Below are 27,330 nucleotides of genomic sequence, written 5' to 3'. Positions count from 1 at the left end.
GAAAGGCCGTTTATTTAAAATAATGTAACATAATGTAACATTGGGAATTTTTCTGTTACTTACGGTAGCCTACATGGCAATTCTCACTTTCCTGCATTCACAATGGTAGATTAATTTAAGTTACAGTCATTATTTATTTGCAAGACTTTAATTGTCAGTGTTCAGACAGTCTTGGTCCATGTTACTATCAAAAAGAACATGGACCAGTCTTAAATCTTGACAAATGTTTTCATTAGGCGTACTTCAAAGAATGGACTATCTATTCAAGTTTTTGGCTTTTGATATCCATCCATCCATCCATTATCTGTACATTATATGTACGCCGCTTAATCCTCTGCAGGGTCGCGCGGGGGCTGGAGCCTATCCCAGCTGACTTAGGGCGAAGGCAGGGGACACCCTGGACAGGTCGCCAGTCTATCACAGGGCTACACATAGAGACAAACAACCAGGCACACTCTCATTCACACCTACGGACAATTTAGAATAATCAATTAACCTCAGTATGTTTTTGGACTGTGGGAAGAAGCCGGAGTACCCGGTGAAAACCTACGCTGCACAGGGAGAACATGCAAACTCCACACAGAAAGATCCCAGGCGTCCTAACCGGGACGCAAACCGCGGATCTTCTAGCTTAAATGGTTCAAACATTGGCTCTCATAAGCCACCAGCATAGGCTTGTAGCCATAGCCCTTAGAATTATGAGCATGACCTGTGTGTGTGTGTGTGTGTGTTATTAATAACTTAGAACACTGCTCTGTCACTTTCTGACCTGCCCCACCTGACCTGCGGGTTGCTTGTCAACATTCAGTCACTATTGGCAGGTTTATAAGTAAACAAATAAACAACAACAACCACAAAGATCATTATTTTGTCTCATATTACATTTGTGGGAAGTTATTACATTTACAGATTTTCACTTTCCCACATATGTAATAATTTCCTGCAAATGTAATAGTTATTACATTTGCAGGAAATTCAGTATTACGTTTGCAGTAGGCAAATTTTATTACGTTTGTGGGAAATTTATTACATTTGCGGGATTATTACATTCAAAGCTGCAGATTTGTATTACGTTTGTGGTTTATTACGTTTGTGGGCAGTTATTACGTTTGCGGGTTTAACAGGCAGCTGTCAGTTCTACATGCTGCATAAAGTGCCCTTATTTTTCACTGAGCACCTGCTCCCCAAAATGTCTGTGCACGCCACTGTGTACCATTTTTGTTTTGGTTGCAAGATCAAAAGATATTCTTTCCTCAAATGAGTCCAAAACTCATTGGACTCAAACTCAACTCTAAATACTGATCTCATCGCCACCTTCTTTGAAGATAAAGATCTTGATTTTGGACCTCATTGTAAGGACGTGGTTATGAGGGCAGTTATTACGTTTGCGGGTGTAACACTGCCTTATTAGAGCAGTGAGAGATTTAAAAAATAAATAAACATTACAGGCACATGTTGATGTCTTTCTCTGTGGCAAGCAAGAGAGGTCAGAGAGTCGTTCTTCTTCACACAGATTTCTTAGTTTGTTTTTGGTAATTTTCAGCTTTGAAAATGATCTCTCCACAGAGGCAGTTGTCACTGGCAATGTTGCATAGATTTGTATCATTTTCACAAAGACAGGAAAGATGAGCTGCCCACTGTTTTCCCTCAGTATGGCAAATATTTATTTGAGGTCTTTTGCAGGAAAGCTGGAGTGGAACACTTTTAGTATCCAGAAAGGTGAAATACACACTACTCCTGAAGTATGCCTCCACAGACTCAAACTGAACACCTACTTGAGACACTGTTGGGATGTGTTGGAAACGCACTGGCACTTTCCGTTTCCTCTTCCTGCTCCATCGTAGCATTGGCCATACATATTCTTCAGCTCTAGGCCATTCTTCTGCAGAAGCGAGAACACAGTATTCTCCAGCTCCTGGCCTGTAGTTGTATCAACATTGCACACCTCAATGAATCTCTCCTTTATTCGCATATGATGAAAATATCGCACTACAAATGACACTTGTTCTTTGTGTGAAACATCAGAGGTTTCATCAAGTAGGATGGAGTACATTTCAGCCTCTTTTATTTCACTTTGTATTTCCCTCCTGATGTAAGTACCAAGTGCTGAAATTATGTCATTTTGGCTTCTATTAGAGAGCAGTGACACTTGGGGCCTTGTCTTGGTGACTTAAACTTTGGCAACTTTTTTTCATATGTATATTCAGCACACTGTCATCAACGGGAAAACACATCCACCAGTTCAAGGAAGCTTCCACAGTTGTTACTGGACTTGCTCTCATCATGACCTCGGAATGCTTGTCCCTGATGTGCAAGATATACTGTTAGATCAATTAATTTTGTCAGGATTTCTCTATTTATCTGCCTCTCTTGCTCTCTAAGCTCCATCCCCTTTACATCTGAAACATCAAATGCAGACTGAAGGGCCTTTTTAACCATGCTGGTCATGTGCATTTCTGTGATGGAGTGTTGCTTGATTTTTTCAAGAGCAGTGTTCCACTTTCTTATGCCATCAGTTGTCCACGCTGTCCTGTTTTTATACTTTTCTTCGGTGAGGAAAAGGCGACAACTAAAACAGTGGATTCAATTAGCAGTGGGAGAGTATTCCAGCCACACATTTACAGAAAGCCATTGTTTCTGGAATGACTGCCCCTTGGCATTTTTTGGGTAAGCCATGTCTGGTTGACCTGGGCCAACGCTGCAGCACATTGAAATGTAGCTGTTATCACACTTGATATTTAATGTTTCAACATGTGAAGGATCTGTTGGATATTGCATAGCTGCTATCTTTTTAATTGTGTCATCTCTTTCACATACAGCTGCTACATCATGCCTTCTTGTTCACCCTCATTTTGGTCATCAGACAGCATTTCTGATTCTGTAACTGTGCATAGACTTGGTGCTGCCATGGACTCTGCTTTATCTGTAGATGAATCTGGAGATTCATCTATCTCAAATTCTTTGCTGGTAGATGGCCTACTGCTTCCCTGCTGTAGCTGCCTAGAATAGAATAATAATAGTTTTATTAATAGCCTATTTTTTTAAGGTTGAATATAGCCTATTAAGGTAAATACAAGATTACTGCAAGTCTTGTAACATAGAAATAACTTGTTGGTACAAAATAATATAATTAGCTAAAATAGTTTAATGCCTAATTTAGTACAGCCAAACCACTTTGTGTAGTTAAAATAAAATGTGGTCAGCTTTTAAGATTTTTCAGTACAATTAGAGGAACAGTTCAACTTTAAAATCTGAGCTTTAAAATGCCCCAAACAGTGAACATGACTCTTGACTCTAAACTTTCATCTTCATCTTCCTCTTCCTCCTTGCTGCTAGTGGATGCTTTCATCCAGGAGAGCAGAGAGCTGTAGCTCCCTTTCTTTTTCCTTTCTTATCCTCTCCTTTCTAGACTACTAAATAGTCATCTTAAGTAAGTATCCTGATGGATTCACATGCTGTAGGATACCAATGACAAACTCTACCGGTGGCCATCATCACGTCATATTTATTATTGATTTTGGGTAGCGTCTAGCTCGCTAAACAGGTGAGCAGTAAGCTAATTTATGCCAAAATGTGTGGTGTTGAGACAGGCTACTTCACAACAGAGACAAATAAATGCAAGTTATAGCTTGGCAACTGAGGCTTAAGGGGCAAACAACACATTCGACTCGATTCACGTATGTGTTACATGGTTGGTGGGCAGGGGAGGAGGTGTGTTTGGGCTGCAATCTTCCGTCTACCGTTTGTGTCCGCTCTGCGTGTTCACGTTGACAGAGGTGTGTGCGGGTGGGGTGGGGGGTGGAGGGAATATTAATTGGGGCATTATTATTACACACTTTTAATGGACGAGCACTTATAGATGATCATGTCAGCATGGGCCACAAAAACAAAAAACAAAAAAACAAAACAAAAACAAATGAACTTTGAAAAGGGCACTTGCTTAGTTCAGAGGGCAAAGGGCAGGTGCTTTAGCACCACTTAGTGTCTACCTGTGCACGCCACTGATGGTACAAGAACATGAAAGTCAAAGAAGTCGTTCTTCTACTAGATGATCTTGCACCAGGCAATGAATGGAAGCTGGCCAAGATCACAGAAGTCTATCCAGGGTCAGATGATAGGGGGACAGTATTCCTTGAAAGACCTAAACAAAAGGTTGTCACCCTGTTTGAGGCGGACTAGGGTTTAATGTTTTGCCTGAAATGTCATGTTAAATGGTAATAATGGGAAATGTTTCATCGATAAGTTGAAGCAATAACCATTGTGCTTTGAGAAATCCCACATTAAGGTTGTGTGATTTGGCAGGAGTTTGCACTATATTGTTTCATAATTTGTTTAGTCTTTAAGACCAATGTCATGATCGAGGATTCGTTTAAGATGCATTTGTACGGTGGCCCAGAGGTGTCAGGCCAAATACAAAAGTCGCAACACAAATACAAAAGCCGCAACACAAATACAAAAGCCGCAACACAAATACAAAAGCCGCAACACAAATACAAAAGCCACAACACAAATACAAATGTCGCAACACAAATACAAAAGCCACAACACAAATACAAATGTCGCAACACAAATACAAAAGCCACAACACAAATACAAAAGCCGCAACACAAATACAAATGTCGCAACACAAATACAAAAGCCACAACACAAATGCAAAAGTCACAACGGAAGTGAACGGCAACGGATGTTGACAAAAGAAAAAAAAAGTCAGCGACTAAGTTGGACTCTGTATTGTCCAGAGTCAGCCGGCACATGGGTCTGCCGCATTGCCAACATCCGTTGCCGTTCACTTCCTTTGTGGGTCACTTCCGTTGTGGCTTGTGGTTGAAGGCTATTCCAAAGCATGCAGCCTACAAGTTATTTTGTTCTGTTTGTATTTTACTTTGTAAAATATTATTTCACATTCTGCGTATGCCATTTTTATGTTAAGCTTATGTGGTCCAGCTTTTTTTTTTTTTTTTTTTACTTGTCAGTGTTTGATGGCCATTTTTCATGGTGTTTGGAGAGAAAGCTTCAAATAAAGCAGCTGCAAGAAAGACACTTGGCAATTGGTGGCCCAAAATTTCACTGCAGTAAACAAATCCCAGGTGTGTAAAGGGGTTGTCAGATGTAATGTAGGTGCTAACCAAACAAAACTCACATAACGTGTTGAAAACAGGCATGTTGTTGTATACATGTATGCAACACCGATCCTACCCTTGCACCGAAGTTATAAAAGGCAGAGACAAGTGACAGACACCATTCACCCTGTTTCAAGACACTGTCCCATCAATGCAATTCTGAAGTGGTTAGGTTAAGGTGAAAACCTTACATCATGTTGCTTTAATAAGTGAACCGAGCGTTAAAATAATGAACAGTCTAATGATATGTTTGAATCAGTAGACAAGTCCTTGTCTTTTCAGTAGAAGTTCTGCACTTAATGAAGGAACTATGACCACTTGCTACAGACCGTTCTTTCTGGTAAGTTGCAGTGATGGTCATGGAAAACACTTGTTCTAGGTAAACCAACACAGCGATGTCAGATAAACAGGTCTATTGTCTGGACAATAGCAAAGTCTGCTGAATGCAACAAGATGGTCTAATTTAGATAAATCCCTCTACAAATGCAAAAGCATGACAAAAATCACGAAGCACAGAGTTCATTGCTCATCTTTTATTTAGGCACGTCAAGGGACCACTCCACTTCTCAACAGTAGTCTGTTAGTGCAATAATTTGGCCTCAAGTGTTCAACACCATACCCACCACCAAGAACAATGCATCACATTTGCGCACAGCAAACTGAAACTGTATAGGAACCCAGCATCAGGCAATGTACTGATAGTACAGTCATTACAATTCATCAGATAAATTAGTCAGTCATACAGTTCATAGTTGATTAACATCTGCCCAGTCATCCAAAGCCATTCAGAAAACAAAGGCACACGTTCAAAACATAGCATTAGAGTTCTCACTCAAAGCAGTGACCCATGGGCTGAACAGGTGAAGTGCTACAGGATGATTTACAGCTAGATGACAAGGTATCCAGACTGAGTTGTACTAGTATGACAGCCACAGAGTCAACCACCATCATGAACTATACATTCATAGGAAATCAAGTACATTCGGCTTATGTCAAGCAGTCACGGTCTCCATTTTAAGTGAAGGTATTGGCTTTGAGTACAGACCATACATGTACCATTTGGCCACCAACATTCACGGTTTGAATGGGCTTTTAGTGGAAAGTGGGCACTGGCATGCAGACCTCAGTTTGATCACCATTCTGTACAAAGTAAACAGTCCTCGCAGAGAAGGGGGCCCTTAGATATTAGTTCAATCTTGATAAAGCAGGAAGCCTGAGAAGGTGCTATACTTCCACGTGCTGCCATAGATAGCACCACGATGCAACCGGAGCCACACCTGGTCTCCTTGGAAGAGAGGCAGGATGGCGTGGTTGCTGGCCGTTTCATGATCTGGGGCTCCATCATTGGCATAGGCCGACACCATCACCTCCTCGTTGCGCATGAGATTAATGTAGAGCGGCACGTTGATGGCCAGCTTCAGGATGTGGAAGATGAAGACGTAGGTTCCATTAGCGGGGCAGGTAAAGCGGCCGATGTGGGTGTTGTATGTCTCCCCCAGGTTACTGTGAAGTTGGTCAAACACAATGGGCTGGTCCAGGTTGCCGGGGGCAAAGTTGGCAGTGCGAGAGGCAGTGAAGGCCACTCGCAGCGGCTGGGTGAGTGGGTAGATTTGCATAGGAAGCAGGGCAGTGTGATGGTGTCCATGGGGAGTGAGAGGGACTTCCAAAGTGGAGACAGATAGGGAATCCCCATGTCCTGACTCCACAATAGTAAAGGCTCCCTCACGGTCTGGGCTGCTCACCTGGGAAGAGTCACTCCATGCTGCTGGAGAATCGAGACACAAAAACAACAACAACAACAACAACAACATGAGAACGTACTGAAAGCATCACTGCAGTGCACCAGAGTCAACAAAATAGCTGTGTCAGACTTGTTCAGTCCTTTTAAAGTGGACTCTGTTCACCCTCTTGGGCAGCATGGGTATCTATGTAATATAGTGTCAGGGTTACCTGTTTTTGCTGTTTATCAAGATCCCCATTAGCCACTCTTACTGGGTTCTCCATTATTTTCCTCAATACTTCATAAATAACAACATTACATTACTGATTCCTACTCACAGTTAGACTCAAGACACTACATAAACATCTAAGACTCACAATTTGAGTGAACTTATAACAAAATGCGCTGAAGAACTCTTCCACTATATAGGATACAAACATTTTCTTTTTGAAATAAAAGAAAAAAAAAAATTGTAATGAATTCCATGCCTCCTTTGCTTGAGGGTTTGGGTTCCATCCCTCTCTCTCCCCCCCCCCCCCCCATCTCTCTCTCTCTCTCTCTCTCTCCATCCATCCCTCTCTCCATCCATCCATACACTTTTCACACTTAACCAAGCCAGACAATTGTTCATTGTACTTGGTACAATGTCAGAACACTACTCTTGTAGAACAGGAGTGTTCTGACATTGTACTGTTATAACACTGACCTGGCTAACTTTTCCATTTTCAGGTAGCTACAAAGTTGTTAGTGTTTCCAGGAGTATCAGGGATTTTGAAAACAGTAAGAGGAAAGAACAATGCAGCCTGCAATAGGCACCCAATGACAGTAATTGTAGATTGCTGGTATAAGCCTGAGTCAGACTACTTTGGATTTGACAAAGATGCTAGTAGACAAAGTAGTTTAAAAACAAAATGTTAAGAAATGAACACACCTAAACCACCAACAACTGCATTCTAACCATTTGCTGTAGCCATCTTATGCTATTGTGACTAGCTGGTGCTATTAAGTTAGCTTGGTCAGCCAGGGGACCAAGTCAGTTACTAGCTTATGAAGACTCCAGTAGCTAGCTGGTTAGCATGCCAACTTCAGTAGACATCTAACAATATATAGATGTCCTTGACAGAACTCAGTTTTCTTCACATGCCACTCATGTTAGAGATGTCAGCTAAAATTCTGGCCATTTCTGACATCATCACAGAATTAAGGAAATATAAATAAACTGCACCCATGACTGTCATGGAGTATATGGAGAGGGATTAGATTTAATTGAAGCACATTAATTAAAAACATTCGCCAGTAGATAGTGAACAGATCCATAATTGATTGAAATGGTAGACTTGTCACCCTGCCAAGTTGCCAAGTCCAGACTTCTGACTTTATCGCTATAAACCAGATTTTCACTTTCCTAAACGTGGTCACTGCTCATACAAGTGTTTCAAATGCTCATGCAAGCCAGTCACTGGAGACATGAGTGAGACTTTCACTGCTCAAACATTTGCTGATGACATGCCAAGCACCATTCTACTGTCATGAGAGGTAATCTCTGCTGCTAAATTACCAGGGCTGGGGACTGAAATTAATTCACGTATATCGATTTATTTTTTATTATTTTTACTAATTTGTTATCCTCATTAAAACATAGCAAGTACTAATCAGTTATTACACGTGATCAGTGCTAATAAGGGCAGTAACAATAAAATTGTAATTATGACTATCCATTCCAACTACTTTCCTTAGGGAGGAACTTAAACAGATGTTTGCGGCAAATGTTCTTCCTTATAGGATAAATCACTGTTTGGAATTGTGTTCTTACCAGAGTTATGTCTTCCTCCTCCACGTCTAAAGCTGTGTTGGTATCCAGAATCCTGAGAAAATACCAAACAGGGACTATGAAACTTATGCAGACAGACAAAGCTGCAAGACAGCACTGGATTTACGCAGGGCTGTGTGCGAGCATACTGATTTCTTGGCATGTTTGTTTGATACCATTTTATTTCTGATCTGCCCAACAGAGAAACCAATAACCAAAGCCATCATGCAGCAAAGTATCCCAAATCATCTATCACATTAGCTTTGAATTTGATAAGCGTAAACATTTGAAAAAACTGGACGCTGCCAAGTGATAAAATTGCCACAAAATCCCCAAAGCACAAGATGATATGCATTAATAAACATCTCAACAGTAAAGACCACTGTAAAAGAACTGGGCAAATTTTTAAAAACATATGTACACTTTGCAGTTTTGAAAAAGGGAACTCATGGGCAGTAAAACAGTGGTGACCAAGCTTTTTCTATCAGTGAGTAAACCCATGATATTTAATGCAAAATAGTAAGTACAGATAAACTGAATCTTTCATTCAAAATGGCAAACTGAAGGAAGTTTTGTAAAACAATTGATTTTGGAAGTTTATTTTATTTCTTATTGGGACAGTAGTTCATATAAAAAGTCAAATATGCATACAAACATCTGTTTAAACTCTTCTGCAGTCATCATATTTTCTGAATATAAAACTACAGGTTGGGAGAGGAAAACTGCACAAAGGAAAAGTAGACGAGGGGAAACTTATGAGGAGCCAAAACAAATACAGTTTGTTAGACACGAGCAGCATAACAGGGTCTTTCATACCTCCACAAAATCTGGCTGTAAAGGTTGTACGCATTTAATCCACTTAGTCCAGAATTTAATGAACACTTCTTTCTGAAGGTAAAGGGAGAAAGAACCACATTGTCTACAACATTTGGAAAAATGTGCATTCTGCCTTGGTGATTTGAAGAAACCAAATAAAGCATTTCCAGCCGAATTCCCGCAAGGTATTAGAATTAATAAAATTTCCACTGGAGTCGACACATATCTGACACAAGATTACTCACTCTCCCATTTTTCTTTAATGGATTGTGTGGTGTTGAATTTCTTTTTCATTAGGCCTTTTAAGTTTAGAGATAAAACTTGTATAAGACTTGCTTTAGTAGGTACCAGTAAATATTTCAGTATTGGATCCTTAAAGTCTGTTTTATTCTTAATATTATGTTCATAGTGATTGTGCATCTGGAGATCTCTATATAAAAAAGTTATTCCTTTTGCAATCTGGAATTTAAATAAATATATAGTCCATTTTGTTTAACTTGAACATAGGATCATAAGCACGCTGTTGGATTATCTGTAGTTTATCTCCTAGTTAATACTTATCCCTAATAATATTCCAGATTTTCAAATTTGGGAAGTTAGTTTTGGGAAGTGGATTCTTTGCATCATTTATGAATCTCACCAAATGTTTGCGTGGTTGACTGCATGAAGTGGAGGGTCGTTCATAATGGAAAGTTCAGTTTCCTTCCACCTATCCTGGAATGTTGGGGTGCATACATGCATAGGTTTTGCATTTAATCCTAGGTTTTCTCCCTTAATGCGGATTCCTTTAATGCTTTCTGTTTGCCTTAAGTACTGTGCAAGAGGCTCCATGTACAGTACGAACAGTTATGGTGAAAGTGGGCGTCCTTGTCTCAATCTAGGCTCTATGGTGATTTTGTTCAAAAAGTGTATATTTATTTTATCTTGAGCTGATGATTTACTATCAAAAAAAAAACAAAAAAAACAAAAACTTTGAAGTTATGACTTCATATGGGAAAAGGAAAGCTCACTGAGTCAAAAGCCTTCTCAGCATCTAAACTCACTAGAACAGCTTGAAGTATGTTTTGTTGAATATGGTTTAGTATACATAAGAGATTGTGTGGAAACATTGTCAATATTTGCAGAAACTACTATATCTCCCTTCCTTGTCGCTTAAATTTGTTTGCATAATATTTTCTGCAAGATTAAGATTGCTACGCCTCTCCTTCAGCCTGATTTATAAAAACGAATATACCCTTGAGAATATAATTCTTTAATTTTTCATGCTCTGATGGTATGAGGTGTGTCTCTTGCAAAAGTACAATTTGTGCATTTTCCTTTTGTATACAATTTTTCTCTTCTCTGCCAGGTTCAGAATTCTCTTTATAGTCAAAGAGATAACTTTGAGGACTTGCTTTCTCATAGTCTTGTAAAAAAGTTTCCTAAACAAAATCTCCCAACATTCTTGGTAACATAAAGACAGCACAATGATAATCTCTCTGCCAGCGAACCATTATAAAAACACATTTTTTCTCCATGAAGCTTCGTAAAATACTAACAGTTGGTTCCAATGGAGAGGCTCGATTCAAAATCTCCTTCTGAATTCTTGAAGATTATCTCTATATTGACAAAAGTGATCCTCGATTTCACCTGTCACACTGGGCACCTGATCTATGCCCTTGTCACATCACCTCCTCGCCACCTGCCAAGCAGAAAGGAGCAGGGTCTTGTGGTCCAGAGCAATGGAAGACCTCAAGCTCCTTAACTGCAAACTCTTGCTCAACCATGTCCTTTGTTGTCTCTGCAGCATCCGGGAATACCTGACTGTCATCTCCGTAAAGAATGCCCATCCTTGCACGATATGGTGCCTTTAGCACCTCAAGAGGCAAATCATAGTCAACATTGAAGCAAGTATCATTGTAGAAGATTTGTTTTTTCTGTCACACACTGGGGAATTCCTTCTTTTATCCAGTGGCCAAACTTGACTACAACAGACCAGGGTTTTGCTTGTGGGTTATTGTGTGATGAGCTTGGTCAATCTCGAGCTCTCTGTTAGCAGGAAGGTTGAGTATGATTTTCAGCAGTTCATCAATGAAACCAAACCATGTACCCGCCTTCTTTACCTTTGTGTATTCCATAGATCCTCAAATTATCCCTCTGCTCACAACCCTGATCATCTGTCAGCTTAGCTTCAGGGTTAGATTGGCACTGTATTAGCTGATATATTAGCATTGATGTCGATTGAAGCATGTTCTCAGTTTCATCAGTTCTCCCCTCTGCCTCGTTCAATCTGTCATTTGCTCTCTTCAGTTCATGTTTAATGTCAGACTTGCTCCCTGCTGTCTCTTCTGAACTCCCGAAGTTCCTTTAAAATACTTTGTAAGAAGGGTCCTGGTTCATCAAGCACTGAAGTTAGGCTGTGATCTTCCATGGAGCAGAACTCACCGAGCTTTAGTAATGTTTTAAGGGACTTTTAAACACTGCTCCAAGTGTATTCATATTCCTATCTTTTCTTACTTTATTATTATGCATTTTATTTTTCACCAATTGTTATAATTGTTGGAAGCCAAATTGTATTTTCCATTAAAATTTCATCCACCCATAGTGTGTTGCATAGCAAAACAGAGTACAAAGGGATCTACTTACTCTAGTAGCATAGAGGAGAGGGCCAGAGTCCCTGAAATGAGTCTGCGGGATGTAAGCTCCACCTGAGGAGTAGAAATCAGTGTTGAGAACTACCTCATCTAGATTCATGTCAGTCCAAGCTTCAGCCAGGATGTGACAACCTTGCAACACCTGATCCTAAACAAATGTCCAGGAAAAGGAGAGGAGGGACATGAAGCAGTAGGGAAAACCCAAAAAGAAAGGAGAGCTGAGGATAGATACCTCGATGCCAACCAGAAGAGCGAAAGGTTTGTGCCAGTCCCTTGCCACCACGTGCCATACCTCTCACAGATCCTCTGGTGTAGTAGGTCTGGCCGGATCGACACACACTTCCACCGGAGGGGCCAGGGGAAAGGAATATCTGTCCACCATTACCCACTGTATAATCTGACTGGTACACTAGATGGATGAAATGGGTCTCAGACAACTGACTTGACCACTCAGCCCACGTTGGTTAAAACTAAAATTTGATCAACATACCTTGCTGTGGTTCGTCTTCTGAGGGAGCAAACTCGGGTGGTGTCTGGGTACTGACAGTGCTGTACCTGGGCTTAGGGAAAACTGCAGAATCTGGTTTGTAATTTAGGTCACCATTGGGAGGCAAGGAGCCATTCACCTTGAAGACCTACAATGAGTAAAATGAAAATTAAAGACACTTGTACAAGTGTGCAAGCCTCTGTGCTCACTTTTGCATTGCTCTGTTTGGTTAAGACACTATGGAGGTGGTTAATCCTTTCCTCTCAGGAATGGACTGAAAAAAAAAACAAAAAAAAAAACGCATTTACATTTACACTGACATGACACATCCAAATCTTGCACAGTCAGAACCACGTGTCTACTGCAATAAGATAGCTTTCCAATATAAAAAAGATGAGAATAAAATGAAATTGGCATTTAAAAAAGAGAAAGAAAATAGATTAAGAGTCATCCATGTATTAGCAAAGTGTTTTTGTAATAGCTGAGAAATGCTCACACTGCTTTGGGTGCATTACTAGTGTTTTGCATGAAACTTGGAGAAACCAAGACAGATATTATCAGAGTCATTAGTGGGCTAACGTAGACTTGAGATCTTGAGTGGATCTGTACCCTGACAAGTACAAACAAGGCACCTATTTTAACAAGTCTGCCTGTTCAAACTACATAATTTACATATTGAGCTCCAGAATTAAGACAACGACTGAGTCTTGAAGTACCAGATGTAAAAGCAAAGCCCCATGATGAAGACTTACTGACTGGATGTTCCGAAATTGTGCAGATGTTAGGGTTCGCCTAGTGGGGGGTGTAGAGAAAGTCTGGACCTGAGGAATGGTGGAGGTGCAAGGTGCCACGCCATTACAGGTTGACTGCTCCCCTGACTCAGTGACTGGTGTCTGTGAACACAGGTTAAAGTTACGAAAAGCACATGGACAAAGTGTCATTTTCATCAGCTTAAGTTTTTTTTCTGTTGACACGGCCAGGAATGCTTAGTTACACGAGGGCGACTCTTCTCCAGGACAACAGAGATGGTAGCCTCCCTGCGATACAGTGGTGGTGAAGGAAACTTCTTTGGTTCAGCCAACTGCAGCGGCTCCTGCAGAGACAAGATAACTTGAACTACAATATGCAATATGTTGTGTCTCATAGTCAATGTGCTGCATCTTACATGAGGTAGGTCATTTGAGGAAAGCTCCAGGTCACAGGTCTCCAGGCACTCATCACCATTTGTTAGACTGGCTTTGCGCTCCATAAGCCTGGTAGGCAGTGGGGTAGACTAGGTGGGGGATGAGGATGAGGATGTGATGACATGTTCAAGTGATTTCAATTAAAGTCACAACTGAAAATCTCAGAATGAAAGATCAGCTTACATGCATTGCTTTGGGCAGGACTTCATCTGGGCTTCCCAAGTTTGAATGAGCTGGTTAATTAAATACACATACACAAAATGATTAATAAAAAAGATAACACAAGTTAAAGTGTCCCCTTTCCCCTCAGAACAGAGTTACAAGGATTATTGGTTGAAATCTCGCCCTATGAAATGGGCCAAGGCTTTATGAACCTCATATTCCAGTTAAATTTCAACCTAGCATGACACACCTGTGGCATTCACAGTATTACAGTGGTTTCCTTATGTAGGAACACAAGCCCTTTCATCTCTGCATCTTAAAGAGGTCCTATTCTGCCATGATAAACTTTGACCCAAATTGGCTCCTTCCTCCAGCATATGGGCCTGAGAGCCCCCCCTCACCTCTTGACCTGGCAGACCCTTCCTCTCCACCGAGTGGGAGGATGTTGTTTTTCTTGCTATTAAAAAAAAAAAAAAAAACACATCACCAGAGATCTTCTTTTATTAATTTACAAAGACTAAAACACATTTGGTGCCCCCCCCAAAGAAGATAAACTCCTTTTCCTCAGATCAAACGAGGTCAAGCATGATAGAGTCTTCTCTCTCCACATCAGAAGACAGAAAATGGGGGAGGAAGCTGGTTGTGGTAAAGATGATCCAGTCCCCCCTCACAGGTCAAACTGTTTTGTGATCCTGTGTGTGACATTCCAGTCCACACCAGTCTCCATCCAAGTTCCTCTTTGTGTGTAATACTTTTGTTGTTATTTACCAGTAAAATGTCTGACACATTTGTTAAGATGGAACTAGAAGGAATATGTATCAGCCCTTGGTTCTACTGTATATTCAAATGTTTTATGCCTTAATCATGTTTTAATTCTTTTTGAGTGATAAGTGATTATATTCATGTCACATCTTTTCACATAGACAAAATTCGACTTTTAAGACATGGTGAAGTTTTGGGAAGTTAAAACATGATTAGAAAACAATAGTTTAGTTAAATTAAAGTTTTGAGAGTCTAAATTCAGATCACAGGAGTGACACCGTCAGCCGGCACCCCACCCCTTTTAGTCCATCTGCTGCAGGTCATAAAGAGAGAGATGTGCTCTGCTTCTCACCTCTGTTGCTTCTTCTACTTCCACTTCAGCCCCTCTTCGGCTTCTCCTCTTCACTCTCCCACTCCTCTCTCTTCTTTCTTTCCTTTTTATTTTTATAGCACTCTTTGTTTTTGCAGCTCCAAGAAAAGCAAATTGAATCACTACTTTAAGTGCTTTACTTTTATCCAAGTTTTTAACAGAATGAGATTCTTTTCTTTTTGATTTTTATATACCATTAAAAGTATCACTGCCTGATCCAGAAGAGGTTGAATTAGTTTTAGAATCAGAACGTAAGAACCATTACCTGAAACAAAAAAAAAAAAAAAAAAAAAAAAAAAAAGTCTTTTTCAAGACCATCCTCATTCGATGAAGAACACTGCAGTAATTGTCTGCTTCAGAAGACAAGTGGTCTCCAACAAAAAGACTCTACCCCAGCGCACTCAAGCGGCATCCTGCTGGGCCTTTGGACCAGAGTTCCTTAACAGAGTACCAGGGTTAGGGTTCCCGCAGTTGAACCCAGACCACTCGAGGAAACCAAGCTTCAGGACCTCCTGACTCCCAGACAAAACAGACTGAATGTCTTCAGGTCGATGGATCCACACACGTGAGAATCAGAGTTAGTGTCTAAAGTTCTGACTTCTGTTTAAGTGACGTCTATCTTATGAACTTAAGAGAATTGAGATTAGGATCTCGTTAGAATTAAAAAGTTCTCCTGTAATATTTAATATATAAAACCTAACCCTTTAAGTTCTGTTATCGGTTGTATGTCTAGATTGTCATTTCATTTATTTTACCCTGAATTATTTAGTTAAAGAAAGATATAACCTTTCGTCGTTGTCTGGAATTTAATTTTAAAGTGGAGAACCGATGGCTATGTACAAAGAAGTCACGGCTTCAGAATATGAGACTGAATAAATTGATTTGGAATTGATTCCAACTGTTCAAGCCAAACTTGTACAGTTGGATTCTGAATAATGTCCTTCAGATTATACAAAACTAGTGCAGTGCCCGTAGGAAATATGTATTCCTACAGAAAAGTGGGAGGTTAAGTAGCTTTTTCATGGATTACGAAATGAGGCTGTGTTTGAAGGTGGGACATCAGGGATATTTAGGTTTGTTGTGAAATCCGACATTCCAGGGTATAACTGTCCGTTTGACTATTTTTGATTTTGCAATTATATTTCACCTTAAAAACTATTTACTTGGTGTCATTATTTTCAGCACAACCTCACGTGTGACTGTACAGTTATATTCTTTATTTTGACATACTGTCAAAGAAAATCAGAGTAGAAAAAGTTAAATTTTTCACTGTGAAAACCACAAAAATGTTTAACAAACTATATTTTTATTACTTACAATGCAAATATAAATTGTTGTTCGCTAAATATGTGCATACATTTTAAAAATGTACCAAGTTATATGTAACTATTTACATTTAAATGCAGGCAGTGCTCAGGTCTGCCTGAGCTCCTTCCGGATGAATGAAGAGCTGCACTGCCTGCTCCACATTCAGCAACTCCTCATTGTTTTGACTCATTAAACAAAAAAACGACTCCACAACATACTAAACACACTACACCAAACACTACATAACACACTAACTATACACTCCAAACACGCTAAATGTCACAAATATCTCAACTCTCAATTTCGCTGGCTGTCTCTACACCGACCGTCGTTGCCTATCATTCATCCGCCTCCATCCCTCCCACAACCAAACTTGCTGCTTGGACACTTTCGTGACAAAAGCCCGGTTTTACCATTTCTTCCTGCACCAGACACAAAGCAAACGTGGCGGCAGTGTTCGCGATAAAGTGTGGCGGACATTATTTACCCTAAGTCCGGTTTTGGACCTGCCAGTGCGTCCGTCGACTCGGGAGGTGGGCCGTGTGGGGTAGCAGCTAGCAGCTAGCTACACACAAACATCCACAGATTCCGATTCCACTTTGTTGTCCTCAGGATCTCCTCAGACCTGAACAGACTTGGTCTGGACTCGTTTAGTCTCATTAATCCACAACAGTCAGTTTAGATGCACAGAACGGGACCAAACTGCCGGCAAAATCCCGGACCAGCTCGCGCTGCTGCAGGTATAAATCTGCTTGTTGTCATGGGTTTGAGCTCTGCAGTGATTGGCTCTGGTGCGCATGTGGCTACGGTATGCAGTGATTGGCTCTGGTGAGCACGTGACTGTGGTGGCTACGGTTAGCAATGCTAGCGGAATTGGTAAAGCGTTTATGTAATAATTTGTTAACGGTATCATTGCAGTCCAAACAAATGAGATCTCACACACACACTATGATTTTTTTGATACGGACGCTTCATATCAAGGTCAATGAACACTCCTGAAATTAGTGCATAGCAACTGAGGGGAGAGGATGCCTTCTTATAGTTTAAGAAAACATTTTATTTTGCACTTTTAGTAGAGGTTAGAAACAGGACTAGAAACTTGTATTATCATATTTTTTTTCCTTGCTACCACACACAAAGTATGTAATGTAAAGCATTGAGCATATAAAGGAGGATTTTTGCACTTATCTGAATAGATCAGCTTTATTATTCATCAAGCATCAGGTAAATGTCAACAATGAAGCAAGCAATGTTGAACAGTAGCCCTTTTCAGGTAGAAAAGGCGACACATTTGCTCCAAGGTAAGGGTGGCAATGTGCCGGCCTGTCTTTCTAAAATGGAGGCGCAATATTTCTCTTCTAAAAGCCACCTCTGGTGTCAGAATAAACATGTGACGTGAAGCTCGAAGTTGGGCTGTGAACAGTGACAATTAATTTGTCTTCAAAATAAGAGCTTTACATTGCACCCCATAGGAGTTTAGAACTGCAAGCTTTGCTGACACAACAACAAGCTAACACAACCAAACAGCTACAGACCGAGGAGACGCTGCATCTCCTGGATCTCTGCAGCTGTCCAGTTGTTCATCTTAATGTCCGTGGATGAAGTGATGGACTGACTGCTGTGATCAGCCGTTTCTTGGTTTTAAAACTCCCCGGCTGTGGGTCGCACAACAGTGCAGGTCATTGACACCTCCGACCACCTCACACAGAGGCCGGCACATCTTACGCGTCAGATTTAGATAGCAGGTGAGGTGGAAAAAAGTGTACCCTCCGAGGAGGAAAATCAGCGGACCAAAACAGACCCCCAATTTGCCGCCCTCTGTCTAAAACCGTGGACCGAGCCAACAAAAGGACGGGCACATTTGCGGCTTGCTGCCCTGTCTAAAAAACGGCTAGTGATTCATGGATATTCTCACAGGAGAAACTGTCCTGCGACTTCACACAGGTGTGGCGGTGACTGTACAGCAAACGCAGTCACTTGATAGTGATACACACGGAAATGTACATCTGTGAAATACACAATATTTGGAGGATGTTTTGACATAACAGCGAGTGTTTCACATGCACAACTGGTTTCTGCATCCTGGAGGCTGTCCTACTGTACGCAAGGAGCACCATGACATGTGACAGCTGTCAAAGGCAATAACATTCCCACAGAGATATTAATGATTATTCATAATTATAAAGGATTGTCATAAATGCAAGCCATTTTGTCACTGGATATTTTAAATTTTAAAGAATTAAAAAATGATTCAAGAATAACTGACATTGTGACTAGCGAGCCACACCCATTGGATGTAAATGGTCACCTAGTGGGTGATCACAGCCAGACGTAAAAATCTTGTTTGTCAAATCAGATAGACTGAAATACAAACATTGAAATACATGAAAATATGGGACAGTCATGCACAAATCACTAATAACAACGTAAAGTTGGCTAGGTAGTGACAGAGCAAAATCTTGGACAAAATTGCCGTTTTGAGGCAATGGTGCCACGAGAGCAAGTCGGGGATCACCAAAGTTAGTAGGATTTAAATATGATATGAAAAGACAATTTCCCTCGGGAAAAATAAAGTCTTCTTGAATGATTTCTTTTCTCTCTCTCACCAAACAAAGTCTTGACATTCCTTTCAAATGGTTTGTGTTTCACATTAATATGGTTACAAACTAATATTCCCATGTTTCAACATTTTCTCTTATTTAATAGCAAGGACTTCATGCACGTGAAACTGTTAACAAAAAAACAGCTTCATGCTACCTGTTCTGCAGGACGTCAAATGTTAGGCACAATGAAGTCAGGTACCTCAGCAAGTTGTGTTTGAATGAGTAATCAGAACCATTTTGCATGTTAATCAAGCAATTTCTCCCATTACCTGATGAAGACCTTGTCAAGTTACAAAGCTTGTTGACTTGTTCCAAGTCACCAAGAGGAGAGGGAGATCTGGATGGCTGTCTTTTCAGTTTGGTGTGGCTGTTCATGGCAGAGATCTCACTGTCAAGAAGAGAGTCCTGAAAAAAAGGGCAGGAGCATTTGGAAACTGTTAACTGCTATTAACACTGGCACAACTGAATCAAACCACATCTATATCTTGTACTGGTTTGTTGTTACTATCAATTCTACTCCAAAACTAGGGCGTACGCCCAATGAATGATGTTCAAGTGCTACTTGAACAGACACCCATGGAAAACATGTACATGGGAAAATGTGTAACTTTGGTAGCATTGCTCCTGGAAAAGAGGGGCAAATTTTCATTTCCACCCACATGTTTCATTCACAACATGCAACTCCTGCAGAGTCATTTCACCTGGAAATGAATGCTGATCACACTCTTTCCCATTGAAGACAAAAAAAAAAACAAATCAGATGTTAAGGGTGTTTAATGTGAAAAGGGTAACTAATAATATGTTCATGGGTTTGCAAACAGCTCAACTCCACCTGCATGAAACTGAAGGAGCCATGGATCTTTGTCATGAGGTCCTCCAGGTGCTGCTTCCTCAGGATAGGGTCTTTAGGCAAGGCAGATGGAGAGTTGAAAACCTCAACAGTCATATCCATGTTAACTGCCTGCCAGGAAACGAATGTGGATGTTTGCAATTTGTTTAGAGATGTCTGTGCCTTTTAAACTATACACTTTTTATACTCACCGACTTGGCATGTTGCTCTCCTTTAGCTTTTCTGTTTTTTTTCTGGGGAGAATATCATGGATTATTTATTGTTATGGAACCACTGTTGTAATGACAACATTCTGTTTAAATTGCATTGCAAATTGATTACTCAGCAGCTTACACTTTCTTAAAAAAAAAAAAAAAAAAAAAAAGTGCAAACAAAGGTTCCTTTTAGCCATCTAAAAATTCCTATGGTCAAGACATTTTTGTCGAGGGGACATTCAAAGGAGATCTCTCTGGTTTCACAATGTGGTTAGGCAAAGGTACGCATGTCCTTTGGGTCTAACAAGAGCAGCACAAGATCATAAGACTGCTGCATACCTTGTAGTCTGACCACAATTTAAAATTAAATTCCCACATTTATTTTGATTCAGTCCCAACTACATTTAATAACTCTGGTTAGTAAAACCCACCCTCAATTGCAAATGATGCCAGTGTTTCCCATGAGTAGGCTCTACTCCAGCAGCCCCTGCCCAGGAAGATTGACACTGAACTCCATAATTGCTCCTGATGAGCAGGCTGGCAGCTTGCATGGCAGCCTCTTTCATCCATGTATGGATGCTTGTTTGAATGGGTGAATGTGCTGTAGAGGGCTTTGAGCAGACAGGAATAAAATTCCATTTACCATTTATAATGCAATTTCTATTCCAGACCTACACAACATGTTCCAAGTTGTACATCTTTTGTCCATCAACACAATAGCGATACCAAGTCCAGGACCAAGAGGGTTTTGATGAGCCCTCACCTGTTTGCTTTCAGAGGGTTGTTTCTTGGTGCTGACTGACACTTTGGGGATGAAAGCAGCAGCTCCTCTCCACGGTTTGTGAACTGCAGCTTTGGGTGAGGCAGCTCTTTCTGAGAACTCCATATCCCAGCAGTCAGGAGGCTCCTGCTCCCTCATAGTCTGGAAGTCCTCCTTCCAGTTCTGAGTGAGAGGAGTCGCTGTGTCAGTCAGGTACAGTCTGTTGAAAAACTGCCATATCACCAACAAAGCATCAGTAGATCCTGGCGCATGCTCAAAGTCACAGTATTAAATACACACAATACTGAAATACACTTTAAACTGGATACCCATCTTACCTCTTTTGTTGCTTCCTTTTGTTTTGACTTTGTGGCTGACAGAGAACAAGGCAAAGACAAAAATGTGAATCTGCAACGCGACATTCAGAACAGATAACAGTGTACAGCAGTTGTAGTTGTAAATTACACACTTGCAAGTTTTTGATGAACATAGTTTCCAGCACAGTTAAAATAGGTTCTTACTGCTATGGCTGGTTAAGCCCAGTAACACCTCTGGAGACTTTCTGGGTGGAGGTGGCAGACAACTGAAGTACTTGCAGTTCAACAGCCTGGTGAGCTCCTCTTTCAACAACTTGACTAGGAAAGACAAGAGTCAAGCAGAGTAAAACCCCACTCACATGACCAAAAGGAAAGTTCTTTCACAAGTCGGGCCTCATTTCTATGACATCATTTGTATCAGCTCTAATAACATAATCACTTAAGTTATTGCTGAGAAGTGGGCATGAAATGAGCAGTGAGGTTACAACCAAGCTTGCACACCCAACTGTTACGTTTGAGATAATGGATGACGACAGCCTGGATTAACAAAAGGACAAAATTATGGGGTTCAGACAACTAAGCTCAGATCTGTTTTTATACTCACACGTGGATCCTGCCACAGGTTTTTCTTTCCCCTCCAGCAGGTCCAAATAGGCCAGAGCCGCTTGCTCCATCTGTTCCTCCAATCTACACCAGTGAAAACATCAAGTAGCTTTGAGCTCTTAGTGTGCAAAGGGAAGCTCAATAACTATACATCATTGTCATACACAATGTAACTTCTGCTGCGAGGGGGCTTTATCAAAAACAGAGGACGTTTGCTGAGGCAGGCAGTTCTGGAGAAGAAAGTCAGATGCAAAGCGAGACCTCCTGAAGGAATAAACATCCAGAGACACATTGGATTTTACTCTGATCCAGAGCTGTTTACTGTATAAAATAGTGGAAAGAACCACCGTGACACCACCCAGAGTTCAGGTTAGTGCCAGAAACCTAATAACAGACCTAATAATGGCTCATCAGAAATGGGGAAAAAAAAAAGGTGGCACTGAAGCAAACCTAGTTGGTGAAAACAAACCCTCCAAAAAGTAGCATAACCCATGTGAGTTCGACTGCAGGAGTATTTCCCCACAACAGCCAGAATACCTACGAATACATTAGCCAGAACTGAGAGGTCAAGTTCAGTGACAAAAAAGGCCACCAGACAGCTCCTTGCCATCAGTCACTCATCCAGGGCCCCTACAATGCAGAATTTGTAAGCCTTAATATAATTTAAATAGATGTGTTTAATAAAATTCATCCACATCCAGTTCATCCCATGAAGGGATTCATTGCATATAGAGACCAAAACGGTTTGTTGTACCAGGCTGTAAATCTGTTCATTTCTGCTGTAAAGTTGGACATGTTAATATGGGCTCTTATGGGGACTGACTTGCATTTGTAGCTAGGCTCAAGTGGCAATTTGAAGAACTGCCGTCAACCCCCCACCGCCAGATATCACAAGGATCAGCTTCATGTCACTGATTGACCATATTTGGAAGAAAAGGAGGGGGTGGGGAACAAACACGCGCTTTGTTTACTCAAAGTAGGACCATAATTTACAAACTGAATGTCACTTGTGTTTGAGACCAGAAAGTAATTACCGTTTACCGAGAAAATAAATCAAGTGAGAAGTAGGGTCATTTTCTCATAAGCTTATATACAAATGGGACTCTTATGAAACCAGTGGATTCACCCCTTCTGAAATAATGCAGGTTAAAGGCTTTACTTTTTGTCCACATTTTATATATAGTCAATAGCTAAATAAGCACTTTACTTTATATTTTGATTGTAATATAATGCAAGTAAAAAACAAAACAGTACAGCCTGGACCACACTAATGCCCAGATGCTACAGAGGAGACACCTGAGTACTTAAAAAGGTAGCCATCTGATAGTAAAATATGTCCAATAAGTACTGGACACACACACAATCTTGAGATACTAATTCTAGACCAACTGTAGTTTCTGGTACAAAGCCAGGGTGTGCCCAGAAATCTCCTGCTGACAAAACTGCCAAGTCACTGTAATGTTTAATGTCACCATCAAAACTCTGCAGATACAGAAAGCATATGCAAAGAGTAGCCTTAACTCATTTCCACATAAATTAGTTAGTCTGCAAAGACAATGATACACTCACCTCAGTCGGTTATCCCTCTTGACTCCCAGCAGGGCTGAGAGCTGACTCAGGCTATGCAGCTGCTGGGCTGGGATGTGGGGTGCCTGGTTGTGTCCAGCCAGCAGGTCTCTCCTGACATGCTCCTGCTGTAGGCTGTGGAGGAGGTGCTGGACCTGGAGCACGGTGCTCAGACGCCTCCTCTCCGCCTCCGACTTCGCCACCTGCTCCTTTTTCACTGCCTTCTTCTGGCCTCTCAGCAACTGCAGCCACGGGATAATTCAAAGAGGAGTGAGAAAAGAAACAAAAAACAAAAAACACTGAATTCTGTCACAATAGTTATCATTGAGTTGAAAGCCCAATAAACTGATGTTGGAGCACAAATCTACAGGTCATCTACACTGTAATGTAGTGATATGGTCTATCATGATAGTGTTTGTTTTTTTAAACCGCAACAAAATGAAATGAATATATAGTTGTTAATGTGATTCACATATTGCCAAGAATTCAGATGGAAGGAAAAAAAGGGAAAAAAAAGAGAAAGAAACTCTCCTCATGTCACCCAACTTTTCAAAGCAGACCCTTGAGCTTTCTCAACTCTCTCCCTTTGGGGCTTGCTGAAATGCAATAAACACATCATTAAAGTTAAAACTATCCCTATAGTTTGCAATTCTGTTATGGTACAGGGGAAAATTATTTTTCTAAAAGATGGATTTGGTCTTTGTGCTTACATAGTTCAGTCTTTAACACGTCGTAATCAAGGGGCATACAGATTTTATTTCAGTAAGATCTTCATGTATTTTCTGCAACCAAAGCAATGGTTTGTTCCATTTAAAAGGAGCACTTTTTGGGTCTTTGGGAATACTGATTGGAGGGACAGAATGCACATTAAGTGACAAATTTCCAAACTCAGTGAATATTTTCTTTTGGACAGGAAAACTCCTCACATTTCCATTCTACATTCCATTTGATAGTGGGTGACCAGTGTACAAATACTGGATCAACATAGTTTAAAGCAGATACAAAAAGACAGTGCATGGCATTCCGAAAAAATGTAAATACTTGATGGTAGATGATGAACTGTTCAGGTGTTTATCAGAAATGAAATGTAGCCAATCAGGGTGACTTCTGGAGCTCTATGACAGAAACTAGCCAATTAGCAGGGATGCTTGGATTTAGATCATATTTAGGCCTTACTGAGATGTTAGATATATTTTAAGAGCCTGAGGGCTTTTAAAAAAAGAGACACCAAAATGAAGAGTAGCCATAATGCCAAAATAAATTACATTCTGAGTCAAGCTTTCCAGGGTTTTGTGGATCTCCTGTGCAAATGCCAGGTTATGCAGCACCTCTTCGTACTTTTCCACAGCCACCTGGAAAAAAAAAAACAAGATGGCTTTTTTTTTTTTATAAAATCCACACAACATTTACATTTATGAGATCACATCTTTGTTGCCAGTTCATTCATCACCAGGTCTTACCATCTGATCCCTATTCAGTGCCTCACCCTGGCTCAGCCTCTTCTTGTAGTCTTCCAGTTTCAGCTGTGGGTACACAAGACACATCACACAATCCAGGTGCCTCCACCTGTCCACTTGTTTTACACTTCTTATTCACTCTACCCCGTCACTACCCTACCTTTTTTTTCTCCAAGTTGCGGACTTTGTGTTTGAGGCAGATTAGACCATCCTCTATGTAGTTTTCATAGCCGTGGTAGGCTGTGGAGGCCTCCAGGCTGAGCAGGCCACCTGGTGAACCCACCTTCGGGCTACCAGCTGTCACAGAGTCCTCCAGTCTTTCCTCCCCTTCCTCTGAGTGCTCAGGTGGAGGAGTGACGTCCAGGGTGGGAAAAGGAGACAGCTGCACCATGTTGAGCTCCACACTGGAAGAAGAGGGACACGGTTTGCACAATATGAGCCCCCTTGGTTTCAGTGGCACACAGTTGCAACAGAGGAGAGATGCTGCTGGTACCGAGCCGAGCGTTTCAACAGAGATGGAGATGGACTCAGCCCAGCTTGGACAGCCGCCAACCCCGTGACACTGCATTTATATAGCGGTAGTGAACAGCGTGCTCTCTCTGGATGGATCATGAAGGCAGCGGCTCAAAACACGCACAGCACAAACAGCGTGCAAGAGAGGATCTTAATCCGACCATCTCCCCGGATTTTAAACTCCCCAGCGTGCACACTGATGCAGCGTTTTCCGCGAGTCACACTTCTCCTGAGGGTTGGGTGGGAGTACTGTCAGCAGAACGGGAAGTTAAGCGACTAAGAGGGATGGATGAGCAATTAAAGCGCCGGCACGAGATTTATCATGCCGTAATCATGCATCCACCCAAACTTCGCTGCGAATATCCCTTTTATCTGAAACTTTCGCCCTGTCGTTAAACACTGTCGGGTTTAATGGCCTGACGTCAGCGTGTCGTCGAAATCAACAGTACTCGGCAGAAACAGCTGACCCACCTCGTGCGTTCCACTCGCGCGCGTTAAATCCTCCCAGGAGAGCCGCTGGACCTCCGACAGCGCCGACACTGACCAGCCCCCTCACCAGCCGCGATGTTTAGCTCGCAGAGGCCACTCCGGCGTCAGCGCACACCTTTATATACCCTGCGGCCACACACGCGCTCCGCCGGGGGCCAAACATCCACCGTGACCACATCCGGTTCTGGCACCGGTCATGGTTATGTCCGTGAGGACTTCGTGCGGAATAATGAACTTCGAATCACTATACTGTGTCACAAAAGGTCTGAGTTAAATTAGAACAAATGGTTGGATTTTCATTGTCCGTTTCGTTATTTAACATCAATAAAATAACCAGAAAACGAAAAATGGAAAAATTGTTATTTGTGTTCATATGTTGGCCTTCAGTTCAATGACGAGTTCTCTAATGATGTTCCAATGTGATTACTTAAGGCTTCATACTTTATACTCCCCCAGACTTGTAAACACACTTTCATGTGTACAATTGGTGCAGTTACCCTTTAAGTTATCATATTGGAACATCTTGAGAACACTTTTAATTTAACTATTCAAGGCCAAAGTATCAGCAACAACTAATCATAACCATTCCGTTTACACATAAATACATCTTGCATGACCAGTTAAAGACAATAAAGCAATTACATGTATGCATGCCTGTCTGTTCTATCCAGGGCCGTTTCTGTCTTTTTGGCGGCCCTATGCAAGATGGAGTTTGGGACTGCGGTCAAGCCACCCACCACTCCGAAATCCCCGGTCAACCTAGCCGCCACTTAATTTGCAGTGCCTGTATATAGGCGATATTACGGTAATGCCGTTCCAGAACAGATTTCAAAATAAAAGCAGACACTTATGAAGGCAGTCTGCGAATTTCACACAAATACAATCAATCAGCCAGTCTGTTAATTGATTGATGAATTATTTAAACGATTAGTTAATTACTTAATTGAGCATTTAAGGAATTAATTCATTGATTATTTATTCATTATTCAAATCATATTACCATCCTTATTCTTATCACACTGAAGCTGTAGAAGATGTGTGTCATGACATTTCATCTGTTTGTACAATTAGTCCAACATGAAAATAAACACAATAGCTGGAGTTTCTGATGAGGAATTTCAACATAAAAGCCCACTTAATAGTCAAATATTTTCAATATTTCCCTCAAATTCAGATCCACATTAAGAGGAAAGTACCAGTTTCCACAGACTCATTTCACTTCAGATTGATAATTCCAGGAGGATCTGATGTGAAGCCCTGTTAAATCTGACTTTTGATGATATTTTCCTTTGATTTCAGATTTACCTAACAAGACAATTACCTGTTTCCACTGACTCATTTCACTTCAGACTGATAGTACTCAATGTCAGGGTTGGACTCAGATAATTCCAGGAGGATCTGATGTGGATTTTCAAAATTAAAGCCCTGTAAAATCTGACTTTTGATGATATTTTCCTTTGATTTCAGATTTACTTTAAAAGAAAATTACCTGTTTCCACTGACTCATTTCACTTCAGATTGATAGTACTCGATGTCAGAGTTGCACTCAGATAATTCCAGGAGGATCTGATGTGGATTTTCAAAATTAAAGCCCTGTAAAATCTGA

General features: G+C 41.0%; 1 protein-coding gene across 4 annotated transcripts; it reads right to left on the bottom strand.

Annotated features, from left to right (window-relative positions):
* Window positions 1-5,638: 5,638 nt before the first annotated feature.
* caprin2 (caprin family member 2) lies at window positions 5,639-25,895 on the bottom strand. 4 transcript variants are annotated; one of them, XM_037122257.1, is made up of 21 exons: window positions 25,707-25,895; window positions 24,883-25,126; window positions 24,726-24,788; window positions 24,531-24,617; window positions 23,269-23,507; window positions 21,701-21,783; window positions 21,301-21,414; window positions 21,118-21,152; window positions 20,783-21,010; window positions 20,017-20,058; window positions 19,808-19,936; window positions 19,245-19,380; window positions 13,954-14,003; window positions 13,752-13,859; window positions 13,581-13,679; window positions 13,339-13,479; window positions 12,590-12,734; window positions 12,392-12,508; window positions 12,092-12,153; window positions 8,654-8,705; window positions 5,639-6,882 (listed from the first exon to the last, which is right to left on the bottom strand). In XM_037122257.1, exons 2-21 carry the CDS (start codon window positions 25,111-25,113, stop codon window positions 6,311-6,313), a joined length of 2,733 nt encoding a protein of 910 aa, XP_036978152.1. In that variant the 5' UTR covers window positions 25,114-25,126; window positions 25,707-25,895; the 3' UTR covers window positions 5,639-6,310. The 4 variants fall into 4 exon arrangements, with proteins under 4 accessions (XP_036978152.1, XP_036978153.1, XP_036978151.1 ...); XM_037122258.1 differs by having other exon boundaries at window positions 5,639-6,885; window positions 20,783-20,962; XM_037122256.1 differs by having other exon boundaries at window positions 5,639-6,885; window positions 25,707-25,894.
* Between the last annotated feature and the right edge of the window lie 1,435 nt (window positions 25,896-27,330).

The sequence above is a fragment of the Acanthopagrus latus genome, chromosome 14, assembly GCF_904848185.1.
Source record: "Acanthopagrus latus isolate v.2019 chromosome 14, fAcaLat1.1, whole genome shotgun sequence".
Taxonomy (NCBI): domain Eukaryota; kingdom Metazoa; phylum Chordata; class Actinopteri; order Spariformes; family Sparidae; genus Acanthopagrus; species Acanthopagrus latus.
This window is presented reverse-complemented; position numbering and strand designations above follow the sequence as displayed.

Coding starts and splice junctions, on each gene's coding strand:
- caprin2 (XM_037122256.1), bottom strand. CDS start 25,113: ATGGTGCAGCTGTCTCCTTTTCCCACCCTGGACGTCACTCCTCCACCT. Junction 21,415..21,700: donor ACCTGTGGCAGGATCCACGT/GTGAGTATAAAA, acceptor TGTCTTTCCTAG/TCAAGTTGTTGAAAGAGGAG. Junction 21,011..21,117: donor AAAAGGAAGCAACAAAAGAG/GTAAGATGGGTA, acceptor GTGATATGGCAG/TTTTTCAACAGACTGTACCT.